This window comes from Cygnus atratus, chromosome 2, assembly GCF_013377495.2.
Source record: "Cygnus atratus isolate AKBS03 ecotype Queensland, Australia chromosome 2, CAtr_DNAZoo_HiC_assembly, whole genome shotgun sequence".
NCBI lineage: Eukaryota > Metazoa > Chordata > Aves > Anseriformes > Anatidae > Cygnus > Cygnus atratus.
Genome location: NC_066363.1, coordinates 147,286,129 through 147,300,803, shown reverse-complemented (window position 1 = coordinate 147,300,803; position 14,675 = coordinate 147,286,129). Strand labels below are relative to the sequence as shown.

Below are 14,675 nucleotides of genomic sequence, written 5' to 3'. Positions count from 1 at the left end.
TTTACCTTACCCTTTGACCTTGAGCTCCATCTCTTCCAGGTGAACCTGAGGCTCCTGGGACACCCTAAGCATTATAAAGGGAGGGCAAATGATGAGATCAACTTAGCAGAATACAACAAAATCACTTTCCAATGAAACTGTATGGCATGTTCTTGGATAAATGGGAGGAACTAGGGAGTCTGATAATGGGTGGGGCCATAGAGGAGATTTAGTAAAGAAGGTATTTCTGTGAAATGAGAGATGGTTAAACACACATTATTAAAAAACACAGGCTTCACATTCCCTAGTACAATCCTCTGTTAATAACATTGACAATTTAGTCACATCAGGCTTCCTGTGCCACTAAGTTGTAAAGAAATCTACATCATTGCAGTGCTTTGTCAATATAACTTCACTGCAGGAATCAGTGTCTTAACCCAAAAATGGAACTGCTATTTTTCTCTCTTTTTTTCCTAAAATGGAGTCTGCTACCATATTGTTTGAAATCAGTGCAGCAATATCAAAGGGGAAATATCTGCTTGAATATGATTTCAAATTACATCTAGCAGAGCTCCACATTGCTCAGATGAAATCTCACTCTGGCTCATGAAGGCTGCAGAGCAGCAGTCTGGGACCATTACTGTAGTGGTCTAGAAGACTGACAAAACTGATTTATGAGGAAGGACTGTATGAGTTTACTATCCCTAGCACATATGAACAAGAGGGGGGAACCTGGTAACAACCGACAAATACTGGATGGATATAATCAGAAGGAAAGTATTTGAAAAGGGAAGAACAAATGACCCCAGGAAGTAGCACTAAGTTGGAACGCAAACTCCAGACCAAATACCAGACACCAAATTGAATAAGATTAACTGAAATTTACAGCTTTCTAAGATGTTGATCTTGTGAAAGATATCGTAAAGAACAATTAAGTGACTGATCCGTCCTCCTACATAATTCTAGGAGGAATTTGCTGAGTTTAAAGGCAAAACAAGCAGATGCTACCAATTATTCACAATGTAAGCAGAAATCTAAGAGTCCATAGTTTCTGAGTCCATAAAGACCCAGTCTCTGTTTTTAACAAGGTCAAACAAACAACCGGTTCTTCTGGTCCTGAATGATTTGGTCACTGCATACCAGGACACCCTAGATTCCTGCTTCTAAACCTCCACTCAAATTCCACACCACAGCAACACACTTCTCAGCAGTTTTGGATATGTGCTTTAAATTCAAAATTATGCCAATTCAACATTCAAACATAGTAAGCGACAGGTTAAAGAATAATTTAGGGAATACCTGCAGGCCAGGAAAACCAAGATCTCCCTTCTCTCCCTTTTCACCTGGTGGCCCCTGCCAATTAAGAATCACATATTGTAAAACAAATATATGCTTATTTTCCTATTTGTAATAGTTCTTTTCAGCATCTTTAGGAAAAAAAAGCCAACCAACAACCATACAAACAAACAAACAAGACTTTTTCATTTTGAAATCAAACCTGCAGACTCAATTTACAAACCTGTAAATGAAGATTAACAAATCCAGAAAATAAATAAAACTCATTTTAAAAGACTTCAGAATTAACCTGACAAAACTATACCCATTATTTTATAAAAAAGGTAGTTGTTTTCTCTTCTGCTCAAAGGAATCCACTTCAGCCCTCAGGAATTTTTCCTATAATGATGAAACCACTGGATTTCTATAGAATATATGTATGATAAAGATAAACTTTTCTAGATAACAAACTAATTCTAATTAACGTCTATGCAGCAACACAATCTTCTATGAAAGAACTATTCTTATAATTAATGTATTCTATACTATTTTCTGATGAGAGCTTCAAGAACATGCTGTTTTGATAAATCATCTCATTATATTCTTACAGCAGTATTGTAAAAAGAAGAAAGAGCATTTACCATAGTGAATTTGGGAAAAAAGTCTAGCAGAAAAATATATGTATCTGGTACAAGATTTGCGTGTACCCATCTACTGGAAAGGTATATAAAACAAATTAGTCCTGCTGGTATATTATTCTACCAGTGGGTCTTTATGACAATATTCTGAAACTTATTTCACAACAGCATTGCAAACTCTAATCATCTCCTGTGATGACAGACTCCTTAAGTGCACTGAATACTATTGCTTAATTTTGGCAGCAGATATGGTGTTCTTGCTTGGATATACCTTTCAAGTCAGAACTCATCTGCAATGAGCAATACCAGAACTAGAAAAAAGATAAAATATTAGTATTTTGGTTTGGGGCCATGTTACAACCCTCACCATGACTCTTTTTCCATGTCTCAAGGCCTGGATGCTCATATCTGGGTCATATTCTAAGGTTGATCAAATCCCTCCAGCTACCTAGAAGTTCCTATCGAAATACAAACAGGAATGTTGGCACTGAATGCATTCACTGTAGGCTAAACCCAGATCTGTGATTGTAACTCAAATATTAATATTCAGATCCTGGTCAGGACACCAAAAGATATTTCTGTCCAATCTAAGATAAAGTACTGTTCCAAACATTACAGAAAAGAACCCTATTGCTTTAGTAAGTCTCACTGGAAGTCCTTGAATAGAAAGTCCACTGGGTCCTTGTGGTCCCGGAGGTCCCTGAGGTCCAGGAACACCAATTTCACCTCGGGGTCCATCTGGTCCCTAAAGTTGTACAGAATATAAGTTAAACTCCCATCATATGGACAAAGGCAGCTTTTGTTTGAAGAATTAAGTGCCAATAGACTCAAAAACATGTGAAATATGAGTTAACACTTGAGTGAACAGTTAGGGTTCCATTTGAAAAAGGACTGGTTCCTTTATAAATGCAAAATAATAATAATAATAATAATAATAATAATAATAATAATAATGGATTTATGCTGTGATAGCAGCATTCTGAAATTTATTTATTTCATCAAGGAACAAGCATGACAAGCAATTGTTATGAAAAGAAATGCACCAAATGCCAATGGCATTTCTCTGTGCATTTTCCCCAGCAACAGCAGAGGCAATCTGGGATTCATTTCACAGTTTACGTGCAGCAGGGAAAAAATGAGAACCTGTGCATCTGACAACAGTAAAGTGCTGTGCAAAGTACCTTTGGACCTGGATCTCCACGATGACCTTTGGCACCTCTGACACCTGGGCCCCCCTGTAAAGCACAAGCACAGGATTTGCTGAAAACCAAAACCCTCAAATAAACAGAAATGAAATCCAGAACAGCCCAAAGAGTTCATTCTTGTTCTTGAATCATAGTGAATATCCTGTCCAGATTCCTCCAGTGGAGTAATTAAACTGAGAACATGTTTAAGTGTGGTCATACACAGGAGTGGATTTAAACACGTATGTAACTACTTTCCAGAGCCAAGAATGCACACCATGTAAGCATCACAATAACACTGAAAGCTGCCATAGCGATGGAAGTGCATACATGTTGTCATGGGTTCCCCTCCAGATGCTGAAACCTCCTGCACATCTGTCTGCCCTCCTCAGGATCACCACGTTGTTAAAGGCCGAGTTTCCAATTACTTAGGAATACTTTTCACCAAGGACAACTCCATGATCTAGTAGATCTTCCATGACTAAATTTAGAGCTACACTTAGGTAAAATAATCGTTGCCCATTTTTCTCTTTTTTTACTTTTTTTTTTTTCAGTGATGCCTACATCTGTTAATCATTTATTAACCAACTGTTGACTTTTTTATTAGTATCATCTGAGACACTGGAGTTGTATATACCTATGGATGGCTGCCATGAATGTGTTTTGCATATACATGTTGGATGTGCTTTGTCCTCTAGGACAGTATAAATAAAGATTGTTTTTCACTTTTTTCAGATCAATTTCCATCTTCCCCTACTTGAGTATATTGCTCAGTCTCTTGGGATATAAGCATTGCAGGGACTTTGCCCTTCTTTGTACTCAAACAGGACCACGTACAGCACCATAACTGAATGGTGTTATTTTAAATAGGAATGTTAACTACAAAAGCGTTTGGTAGTACCATAGTACTCCTGCTCTTCAATGCAGGTATCATGATATGGTCTTCATTTGTGTGATCTCAGATGAGTTTTCTACTCATTGTCCCTGTTCCTTCAGTCTTCTCACTTACATTCCACAGCTCTATAACCACAACCGATTCTGTTGCTGTCAAGCCTCAGCTCCAACACAAAATCTTATCCCATGCTTTTGACAGAATCATGTTCCAGTTGCTAGTTCCCAAATTCCAGGTCCTCACATTTCTGCATTCCAGTCCAGTAGCTTCCCTCTGCCCTTTCTTCTCCCTCTGCCTTTCTCCTATCTCTCTATCAGATTAAAAATTCCTACACAAATGCTCATCAGAATAATGACAAGTATTTAACATAACCACACAGTTTTCTCCCATTTTGTTCTCTGAAACATTAACTTCTCTCTCTTTTTTTTTTTTTTTTTTACTCAGTAAGGATATATATTTAAAAATAGCCTGATGATGACCCATTAAATCATATGTTTTAAGATTCACAAGTTTCACTTAGCCATGTTTTGAACCCGGTAACCTTTGCATCGTAAAAACCCAAGTTCCAGAAGAGCCTTGATTTAAGTTGAAAACATCACAAAAGCCTCCCTTATTTTTCTCATAAACTTATTTTGGTAGTTAAGCCCCAGCACTACTAAACTTGTGTGACTAATTTCTCGTTTTTCATTACTTTGACTTCTAGTTTTAGCCAAGAATTCCTGTTATGTCTTTTTCTGTTATTTTTAAATAACTCTGTATAGACAGTACTTTCCCCCAGAAACAGTTCTTAATCAACTGTAATCAATTCACCTCCTTCTCTTCTTTTATTTAGTGGTTAAAACCTATGAAGTACTGAAAGTTTTCATTGCAGTTAAACTTCTCCAGTACTCCAATATTGTTTTTTGTCTCCTTCCTCACCTTCTCCAGTTCTGTAGCACTCCTCTCACAATGCAAGCATCAGGTTTGTGTGCTATCTTAGTTTTACATGGGGGAATTCAAACAGCACGATCAAATTCTGGCAGATTAAGCCATAAAAACAGTAACCCATAATGAAAACTGCCAGATAATCTTAACTCTAAACAATACTTTGTCTTACCCAAAATGACCCACTTTCTAAAAGATCTTAAATAATATATTCCAGAGATACAGTCCCATACAAATGGAAGCCTTTTATTGTGAGTCTTTTTAGTATAATGTTTAAAACTGGCTACATGGAAGAATCCTGATCCCTAAAACAGAAAAATCCTTGGCTTAGAGAAAAGTCACATGATATTTTAACAGCTTGGAGCAGTATTGACCAGACATAGCACATGTGACTTTCTGACTCTTGGTTGGCTCAGAGACATACACTTAGTTATTTATTTTTTTTTGCTCTGCTTTTTCCTAGACCTCTTACTTTTTTCCTGTGCTATGCCATCTAAGTCTCTGGCAAAAAAAATATCACTCATAAGAGGCTGAGTTCCAGAATTACATGCTCCCCTGACCAGGCAATGATTTTTCTACTTGATTTTAAATCTACTCTTGCATAGAACTATCCTACTCAAAATACTGTTAATCCTAAATATAATAAATAAAAGTACATTATTTTATTCCCAGATTGAGCTTTGGCATTTCTTGATCTGCATGCATTTTGAACTGTAGGTACACACATCCTTCCAATCAAATAATTTTTAAACATTTTTTTTTACTGTGAGATGTGGTTAAAGGACTTGTGAATTATCCCACTGTCTTTTTCACAGAAACAATCTGGACACCTATATACGGGAATTAAAACCTTAATCCATACTTGATTCATAACCTACATTAAAATAAGAGAACAGAACAGAGTATTTTTTTTTCCTTGTTCAAGATACTCTTCTTCAATGAAATTTCTCCTGAGTTGCTTTTCAAGATTTTGTACCCAGAGCTTGAAGAACAGTTCTTGCAAAAAGACTAACCTCTGAGTTGTTGCTAGGATAAGCATCTGCTGGGATCTAATACGTGAATGTCTTATGTGCAAGTTCATTTTGTTGTTGAACATGTATCTCATGTAATTTGAGTACTTTCAGAAACTTGTTTTCCTTCACATTCTTCACTGTCTCTTTCCCTTCACAACATGCTCTTGTAGCATCCACAACACAGTATGAGCAGAGAAACATAAAGTTTAAACTTGTTCACAAAATGGCCTTATGTCAACCTTACCTAGCCAGCAGCCCTAAGATGCCAATCAGAGTTCTCAATCTATTTGTAAAAGAAAAAAACACACTACCGTTCTACAAACATACTAGTTAGGATTGTCTTAAAGCAAATCAGTAATACACCACTGTAAACAGAGCCTACAACTTTTCTAAACTGCCAGAAATCAGCCTTGTGATGTGAGATTGAGTTACCTGACCTCTATCACCCATATCTCAGTTGTCTGGTTCGATCCATTATCTGACGTCTTCCAAAAGCCAGCAAAGATAAAGGGAATTTATCCCCTAAGATACTACACTGAGATGGAAGGAAAAGTTAAATTGCCTTCTAGAGGAGACTATCTAGTTCCACTTACTGGGTGATTGAAGTTTTTTTACAGCATAATACTTGACATCTTTGCTATAAATGGAATGTCATTTTTATCTCTTTGCCAATAATTGAAACCCTAACTTAACCTTATTAGTTATACAATGGCAGTATGTTCACATGTCTTGGAATAAAGGTGGCCACTGGACAGTTTGGTACAGTTGAGTAAAACCAGAAGAAAACCTTACCGGTGGTCCAGGAGGCCCAAGAGGACCCTTATTAGCTTCTGAACAGGAACAAGCATGAGGAAGGGCAGGGCAATTTTCCTCATCTCTCTAAGGAAAGATCAAGATAGGATGAAATTGATGTCCTTGATTTATAAGTTAAGAATTTTACAAATCTAAGGCATAATACTGCATGGGTGCCTTAAAAGCACCCACTTGATTTAGAAACATACATCACATTAACTTTCAGTAGGACAAGTAATTCAAGTACACTTGGGCTTTTTTGGAAAACTCTTAACCATCCATTTCATGAAAAATAAATGTCTCAATAAAAGAAAAAAGAGAAAAAAAGTAAATTCTACAGTTACTGAAAAAGGTTTCTTACCAAGCCAGGAAGCTCACAGCATTTGTCTCGATTGGCCCACGAGGTAGCACAAACAATGTCAAACATCTGTAACTGCAACTGTTTCAAAACAAGGATGATTTAAAAGATGACTGTTAGTTTCAAGATCAGTGCAAAACAGAGCCATCAGAAAGAAAAGTAACCTTCATTCAAGCACTCAGTCTAGACAGAGGAAAGGCTATCAAACTTGTTCAGAAGTTAGAGCAGCTAGCCACAAATACGCTAACTTAAATGGTAAAAGGTTTGCGTTCTAACCAGCTTGTCCAAACTATCAGAGATGATGACAACCAAACTACTCTAGGTTAAATGTTATAGACATTTGTTTGATTAACTCTACCTCTTGGACTCAATTCCTGATTTCATCCAATGGTGCTTCTCAATATTTTTTTCCAGCAAAAGAGGCACCAAGAAACAGGCTTAAGAGAATTTAGCTTCTCAAAATTTAGTAATTTATCTTATCCCATTGGTCTGGTGCTCAGATTTTATCTGGGACAAGGTCTCCCGTAGCCTATTGCATACACTGGAGCTGAGCCACAAATAATATTTATCATCTTCTCCAGTTCTATTTTATTTTAGAATGTGCCCTCTCTTATCCATATTATCCCCAGGCAATGAATGTTTAAGCATGGTGAAAAGCTTTCTCAACACGACAACTTTGGTTAGAAAAATTCCTACCTCACGTCTGGGAACATGGTTTGGACAAGAATTTAATCTAGAGAACACACATTTGGTAAAAACAACAGCTATTAGGTACTCAGAAACAATATACTAAATAGAAATCAATGGCAAAACCAATTGTCTCCATTACAGCACTGAACTGAACAAAGGGGTCTAGAGAGATGAAGCTTTATGCAGTTTCTATTTCTATTCTTTTTCCATGCCTCATTTATGTGCATACTGAGTAGAGAAGGGAGTGGAACAGAACACCCCCATTAAATTAACCCCACATGTTAAAAATATTGAGGAATGGCTAGAGATAGAAGAATGATCTTTAGTTTTGCTCCTATATTCATTTAAGGAATTGCAAATTACTGTTTTAAGTGGTATTATTTTAATGCTAGAACAGGGGGAGGAAATTAAAGATTTTCTTAAATCTTTATTGCTTCTAGAGCTATTAAAATGAAATACAAATGTGCACCTTTGGTTTTGCTTCATTTTTTCTTACATAAGTCAACCGTTATGTTTTAAACAAAGGGATACTTTCAAAAACACAGAATTTCTCCTTATCTGACAGCAGATTAACTGTTTTGGAGATATACTTTACTACAGATACAGACACATCTGAGCTGGCTCTATGTTCAAGCTGACGTGCAGCATGAAGGCAGCTTTTGGACATTTGGGTTGGCTACACAAAGTCCTATCCCAAGTCAAATAAACCTGTGTCCCTGGTTATGTCAAATCCAAGTTGGCTCCATGTGGGGCTACTTAGATGCCTCTCCACTACACAGCTCTGGGCTAATTCCAGGAGCACTCATTACTTGAGCAGGGTGTCACATTAACATACTGCCCTGGGACTCAAAATGGGGCTGGGCATTTGCATGGTACCACACTTGAGCAAGTAAGACATCCCTGATAAGGAGTTCAGAAACACCTCAGCTGGTTGTGCAGAAATCAGTTCAGGGGCACAGGTAAGTAGTACTGCCATTTTTTCCATAACCGAGTCCATCCCAAGCTGTTTTCTTATCCTGAATAATGGAAGGCTGACATTATTGGCCAAATTTATACAGCCTTACATAGGCGTGTATATGCATTCATATACCGGATCAGACAGTCCAGATAGAGATCCATAGTAACAAAACATGTTGGTGTAAAATAAAGACCAAATAGACTTTCTCTGAATTGCTGTATTCACCATCCAAATGTTGAATGAGTCAGTATTCTTATTTTAAAATATTATGTGGGTTGCTCTGACTCAAGCTAAATAGCTAAACAAAGCTTTCTTTGCTACCATTAGGCATTTATTCATAATTCTGTGTATTCATAATGATTTTGCTTTCTAGATATCCAATACTGCAAGCAGAGCCAGTAATACAGAAAAGTCTGCCCATTCTTATCTAATCAGGCATGGTTTTGCAAAACTTTTCCAACAGCCAACTACATCACATCTTCTTTTAACTGTACACACATGGAGGTAAAAAAAAAAAAAAAGAAAAAAAAAGTTAAATTTCAATGAAAATTAAATATTAATAAGGACAAAGCTTGTGAATTTACATAAACAATGTTTTAAACCTTGACTTTTCATTCCGTCTCACTGAAGGAATAAAGATCATTACTTGCTGCTTGTCAGGGTCAAGTTTCTCTGCTCTAGTGTCTGGACTTTCTAACCTGGAGATGCCCTCTTAATAAGGATTGTTAAAAGTGTTATGAACTTTTAGCTTAATCCTCTTTTTATCCTATCTATCTCAGATAAATTTCTGTCCATTCATTAAACTGTAGTACACTATATGCATCGGTGGGAAAAAACATTGATTTGGGAGATACTCCTTCAAAATTGTTTTGTAAATCATAGAATCATAAAATATCCTGACTTGGAAGGGATCCACAAGGATCATTGAGTCCAACTCCTGGATCCACACAGGACCACCCAAAAATTCAGACCATGTGTCTGAGAGCATTGTCCTAATGCTTCTTGAACTCTGGCAGGCTCACTGCCATGACCACTGCCCTGGGGAGCCTGTCCCAGTGCCCGACCACCCTCTGGGTGCAGAACCTTTCCCTAACCCCCAACCTGAGCCACCCCTGTCCCAGCTCCATGCCATTCCCTCGGGTCCTGTCGCTGTCCCCAGAGAGCAGAGCTCAGCGCCGGCCCCTCCGCTCCCCTCGTGAGGGAGCTGCAGGCCGCCTCAGCCTGCTCTGCTCTGGGCTGAACAAACCAAGGGACTTCAGTGCTCCTCACACATCTTGCCCTCTAGATCATTCACCATCTTTGCCTTCCTTTGGACATTCTCTAACAGTTTTATGTCCTTTTTATATTGTGGAACCCAAAACTGCACAGAGTACTTTTTCTGAGGCCACCACAACACAGCAGAGTGGAACAATCACCTCCATTGACCAGCTAGGAATGCCATGCTTGATACAACCAGGCAGTGCTGGCCCTTTTGGCTGCCAGAGCATACTGGTGACTCATATTCAACCTAACATCAACCAGAACCCCCAATTGCTTTTCCATGGGGCTGCTCTCTAGCCTCTCATCCCCTAGTCTGGACATATAACCAGGGTTGTCCCTTCCCAGGTGCAGAATCCAGCACTTGTTCTTGTTAAACTTCATGCAGTTGGTGATTGCCCAGCCCTCTAATTTGTCAGGATCTCTCTGCAAGGCTGCCCTACCCTTGAGAGAGTCAACAGCTCCTCCCAATTTAGTGTTGTCTGCAAACTGAGTTAGTATACATTTGAGTCCTGCGTCCAGGTCATTTATGAAAACATTAAAGAGTACTGACCCTAAAATGGAGTCCAGGGGAACCCCACTAGTGACGGGACACCAGCCTGATGTAACCCCATTTACTATTACCCTTCGAGCCCAACTCATAAGTCACTTGTTCACTTACCACATTATGGTTTTATCTAGCTGTATGCTGGACATTTTGTCCAGAAGGATACTGTGAGAGACAGTATCAACAACTTTGAAATGCAGGTGATTTAACTGGTTTCATTTATTTAAAAATACACTGAAAACCTTCTGACAATGTTAGACTTTTCCACGTAAGTACGGTCAGAAGCAAATGTCCACAATATTATTCCAATGTAATAGGTTGCCTGTATTTTAATTAACAAACATCCCTAAAACTAAAATAAAAGCATTTCATTAAAACATAGCTGATGAAAACAGAAAATTTCTGAACAATCCAAAAATTCCAATGTTCAAATTCAAAATTATTTTTAAAATTTTTACAAAAATGTATTTTTCTTATATTCGTGGCTTCATGAGCCCCTTAAAACTGTGAATATACTGGGACAGACTAAGTCCCAGTACCCCATTTTCAACAATGGCATGAGTGAATCTAAGGAAGCACAAAGATGTTAAGTCATACTTCTCCCTTATAGTCTACTAGCTTCCCATGACATTCAGATCAGGGATTTTCTGCCCCAGATTTGTTTCTTCACAGTTAGTAACACCAACTATTTCCCTTCCTTTAATTTGTCAAGACATCCCTAGAATCATAAATACTTGTCTTCCACAAAATTCTTCAGCAAGGAGCTGCACTGATTACTACCTGTTGTGTGAAGAACCACTATCCTGCCTCCCACCAGCTTCCTTTGATGCCCTTTAACTTTTGTAAAATGTAAGAAACCATCTCCTTTCATTCAAAACTTATATGTGACTATTCACACAAATTCTTCTCATTATGAATAAAATGTGCAAAATGGAGACATTAAGGCATGGTATTTGCATGCTTTCTTGACCTGCTTGTAATTTGGTATATGTGGTAAAATTTGATGGCAACTAAACATTTGTATGGATTAAATAAGTTATTTTTTCAGCTACACATTTGTAGTCTTATATAAGCTTTACAGTTCATTTGAACAAAACCAAATTTTTCAATGAGTGGGTAATTTGACTTATCTCTTATAGATTCCTCGGTTCTAACAAAAGACACCATTTCTTTCCACTTCTCTTTACAAAGCCTCCTTTAATTCCAAGTTCTTCTACATTTGCCTTTTTCTGTTTCTATTGGAAAGTGACTACAAAGGTTTCTCTGTGTAATTGTCTTTACAGGCTTGATATAATTATTATTCGTAAGTTTAAGCCCTAAAGGCTCATTTTTGTACACAGAGATATATTCTGAGGGCTCATTTTTGACTAAACAGAGTATCTCCATATAATAACAAGTAAATACATTTTTGAAACCTCATTCCTATTCAAATCAAGCCTTGAGTTCAAGGTTCACATTCTATGCTAACCTCTTTCTAGGCTCAAAAAAGTTCAGAGAAAATCAGCAAACAATGCTGCAAAGCAAAGCCTTCCCAAGATCCTCACCAGACTGGCAAGTCTCCCACAGCAACTAAATGTACCTTGAAAAACTGAAACAAATCTTCTTAAAGACATCTGAGGCAAAATGACCTACAGGTTGCCATGCAAATTGAATGACCAGTTACTGCTGCTAGGAGAATAATTTCAGAGGAATGAAAGAGTACCTAACTTTCTCATTTTCAAATATCTTAATATTTAGATATTGAACTAATTAATGATTCAATAAAAAAGAGATATACTAAGGCAGGTTTTTTTGAGGGCAATCTGCATTAAACCAGTTAAATTATTTAATGAACAGTGTGCATAGGGGCAAAGTGTAAGAGGGAATAGGAGACACGAGGAACAATTATCACTACAAAGTTTAAATAATTCCAGGCAAGTGAATTATATATTGTATCACTACTCTGTGTAATGCAGTTTGGAACACAAGCCATATCTGAGTGTAGGCTGTGTTTGTGTATGTGTTTGAGAATAACATCTGAACAATGACTTGGTTTATTAAAATATTAAAAATAGATATTGCTTAAGTTGAGAACTGTTGCAGGTTTTTGCAGAATTTCTGAAATGATGGAGCTTTTCTGTTTCAAATACAAGTTATTTTTAAAATAAAATGCAAAGATCCCAAATTCTTTTTTTTTTAGGATTTTCAGATGATTTAAAGTATTCTTGTTCTACTCACTGGCACAGAGTTGTCTCTTGGTCCTCTTGATCTGACCATTCTTCCCAGCACTTCTATGCCATCAGAACTAATATTCCCTGCTGCATTAATGGTCTTCTCACTCACTTCCTTGCAGTCAATAACTATTTTGGCTGTAGTCTTGCTGATAACAACATGCAACTAAGTAAAAAAAAAGATGCTTTAACATACAAAAGAACACACAGGATATATTAATTTGCTGGGCATTTTTTGAAATCAGTTCCTAATTTCATGTTTGCTATCGAAATTGAGGCTGATCCATAGCAAATAATGTTGATGGCCTCTAGAGGTCCTTTCCAACCTGAATTGCTCCATGATTCTAACCTGTTTAATCAATATGGCTTATTTCTCTGCTTATGAAACATCTGCGTAAGAAGTGGCAACTTCTGTAATTGACTCAGGGAGAAAATAATTTATTCTTGAAAAAAAGGTCCACATAAAGTTCATATACCACACAGATCTCACAGAACCTTTGATTTATGTGGTCAGTGATATTTCCTAGGCCTTGTACAATCCTGCTACATAGCACTGGATTTCACCTTTATAGCTACTTGTAAAGCCAAAGCTAAGCAGTAAAAGTTATTCTGTAAATTATATATTACCACACAGAAAAACCTTTCACAGTGAAGTTTTTACACTGAAAAAATATCAAATCACATCAAATGCAGCATAGAAGAGCAGAGCATAGCAACAAAGATTTTTCTTTCTCCCTTGAAATCACTCTGTTGTCCATTGCTGATGCAATGGAGCCGTTCCCAGCAGAAAGGCTAATCCTAGCCACAACTATCCTGCCGCTAGTAAACCTCAGTTAAGCAAAGGAAATAGCATGTTTTTTTAATATTACTTTTATTTTGCCAGGGACAGGCCAGATGAAGAACTGGTAGAAATGCATCATCTGCTCTATATCAGTATCCTGTGTGGAGATCAGAGCCCAAGGTGTGTATAAGAGAAGGCCACGAAGAACTCCTGTAGCTGCTTTGTTCTGGGCTCAGCTGGAGCTTTGAATTTGATCTCTTGTAGCTAGGATCATAATTCAAAATGCAGAAAAATATTTAAAAGGAGAATTTGCCATGGCCTCACATGTTCTCCCAAAGCACAACTTAAAAGAGGCAGTATTAGACTCCTGTTCTGACCTGCCTTCCCTTTCTTGCTCCTTCAACTAAAAAGGAAGTCTAGAGAAGTTAAGCTCTGTGAATAGTATCCCTCAATTCACGGTCTCCTTTCTTCTTTCTTTCTTTTTTTTTTCTTTCTTTTTTTTTTTTGTTTGTTAAGAAGGACATAAATATCAGGAATAAAAGTGAATCAACATGCCTTCCACAACAAATATGTGCTACAGTCTCAGCATTACCTCATCTGCTTTTGGAAAGAATGTTGAAAGATCTCTTACAGCCAAGTTCAACATGTTATATTCCTGTCATACTCCCTTAAAATATGTTTAAAAATAACAACTCTGAAGGATAACTTTTTTGCAGGAGTTTTTCTTTACATTTTAGGTAACGTTTCCAATGCAAACTTGAAAAGGAAAAGCCAATTTCGTTCTAAATTACTTTTCAAGGCAGTATTTTTAATCAACTCTAAAATAGAGGCACAAAGCATGAGATGAAAATTGGTCACATCAGCTTCATCATGAAAACAATTATTAGTTTAATGTTAATTCAATATTGCAAAGAGACTTAAGAAGTTTAGTAGATGATTCTGAATAAACAAAATATATTTATTTTTGCAATGGATGATCATATGAAAGAAGAATTCAAAGCACGAAAAGCTCTCATTTAGAGTGCTTTTTTTTCCTATTATCGTTACTAACCTTATGAAAACTCCCATAAAATATCTTCCTTATTTCAGGACCTTCAAAAGTCACAGTTTGAAAGTCTCCTTTGTAGTCATAGTTAAAGAAAGTCAGTGTTTTACCACCATCTGTGAGAAAATAAAA

The 14,675-nt window shown here is 37.1% G+C and overlaps 1 protein-coding gene across 1 annotated transcript in view; it reads right to left on the bottom strand.

The window, feature by feature from the left end:
* The window catches only part of COL14A1 (collagen type XIV alpha 1 chain), a 126,920-nt gene that overhangs the window by 27,146 nt on the left and 85,099 nt on the right, over positions 1 to 14,675 (bottom strand). Inside the window, 8 exon segments of the mRNA XM_035556281.2 lie at positions 11 to 64; positions 1,279 to 1,332; positions 2,542 to 2,637; positions 3,074 to 3,127; positions 6,698 to 6,784; positions 7,059 to 7,136; positions 12,725 to 12,883; positions 14,550 to 14,659. Of these exon segments, the coding sequence (XP_035412174.1) occupies positions 11 to 64; positions 1,279 to 1,332; positions 2,542 to 2,637; positions 3,074 to 3,127; positions 6,698 to 6,784; positions 7,059 to 7,136; positions 12,725 to 12,883; positions 14,550 to 14,659 (692 nt within the window).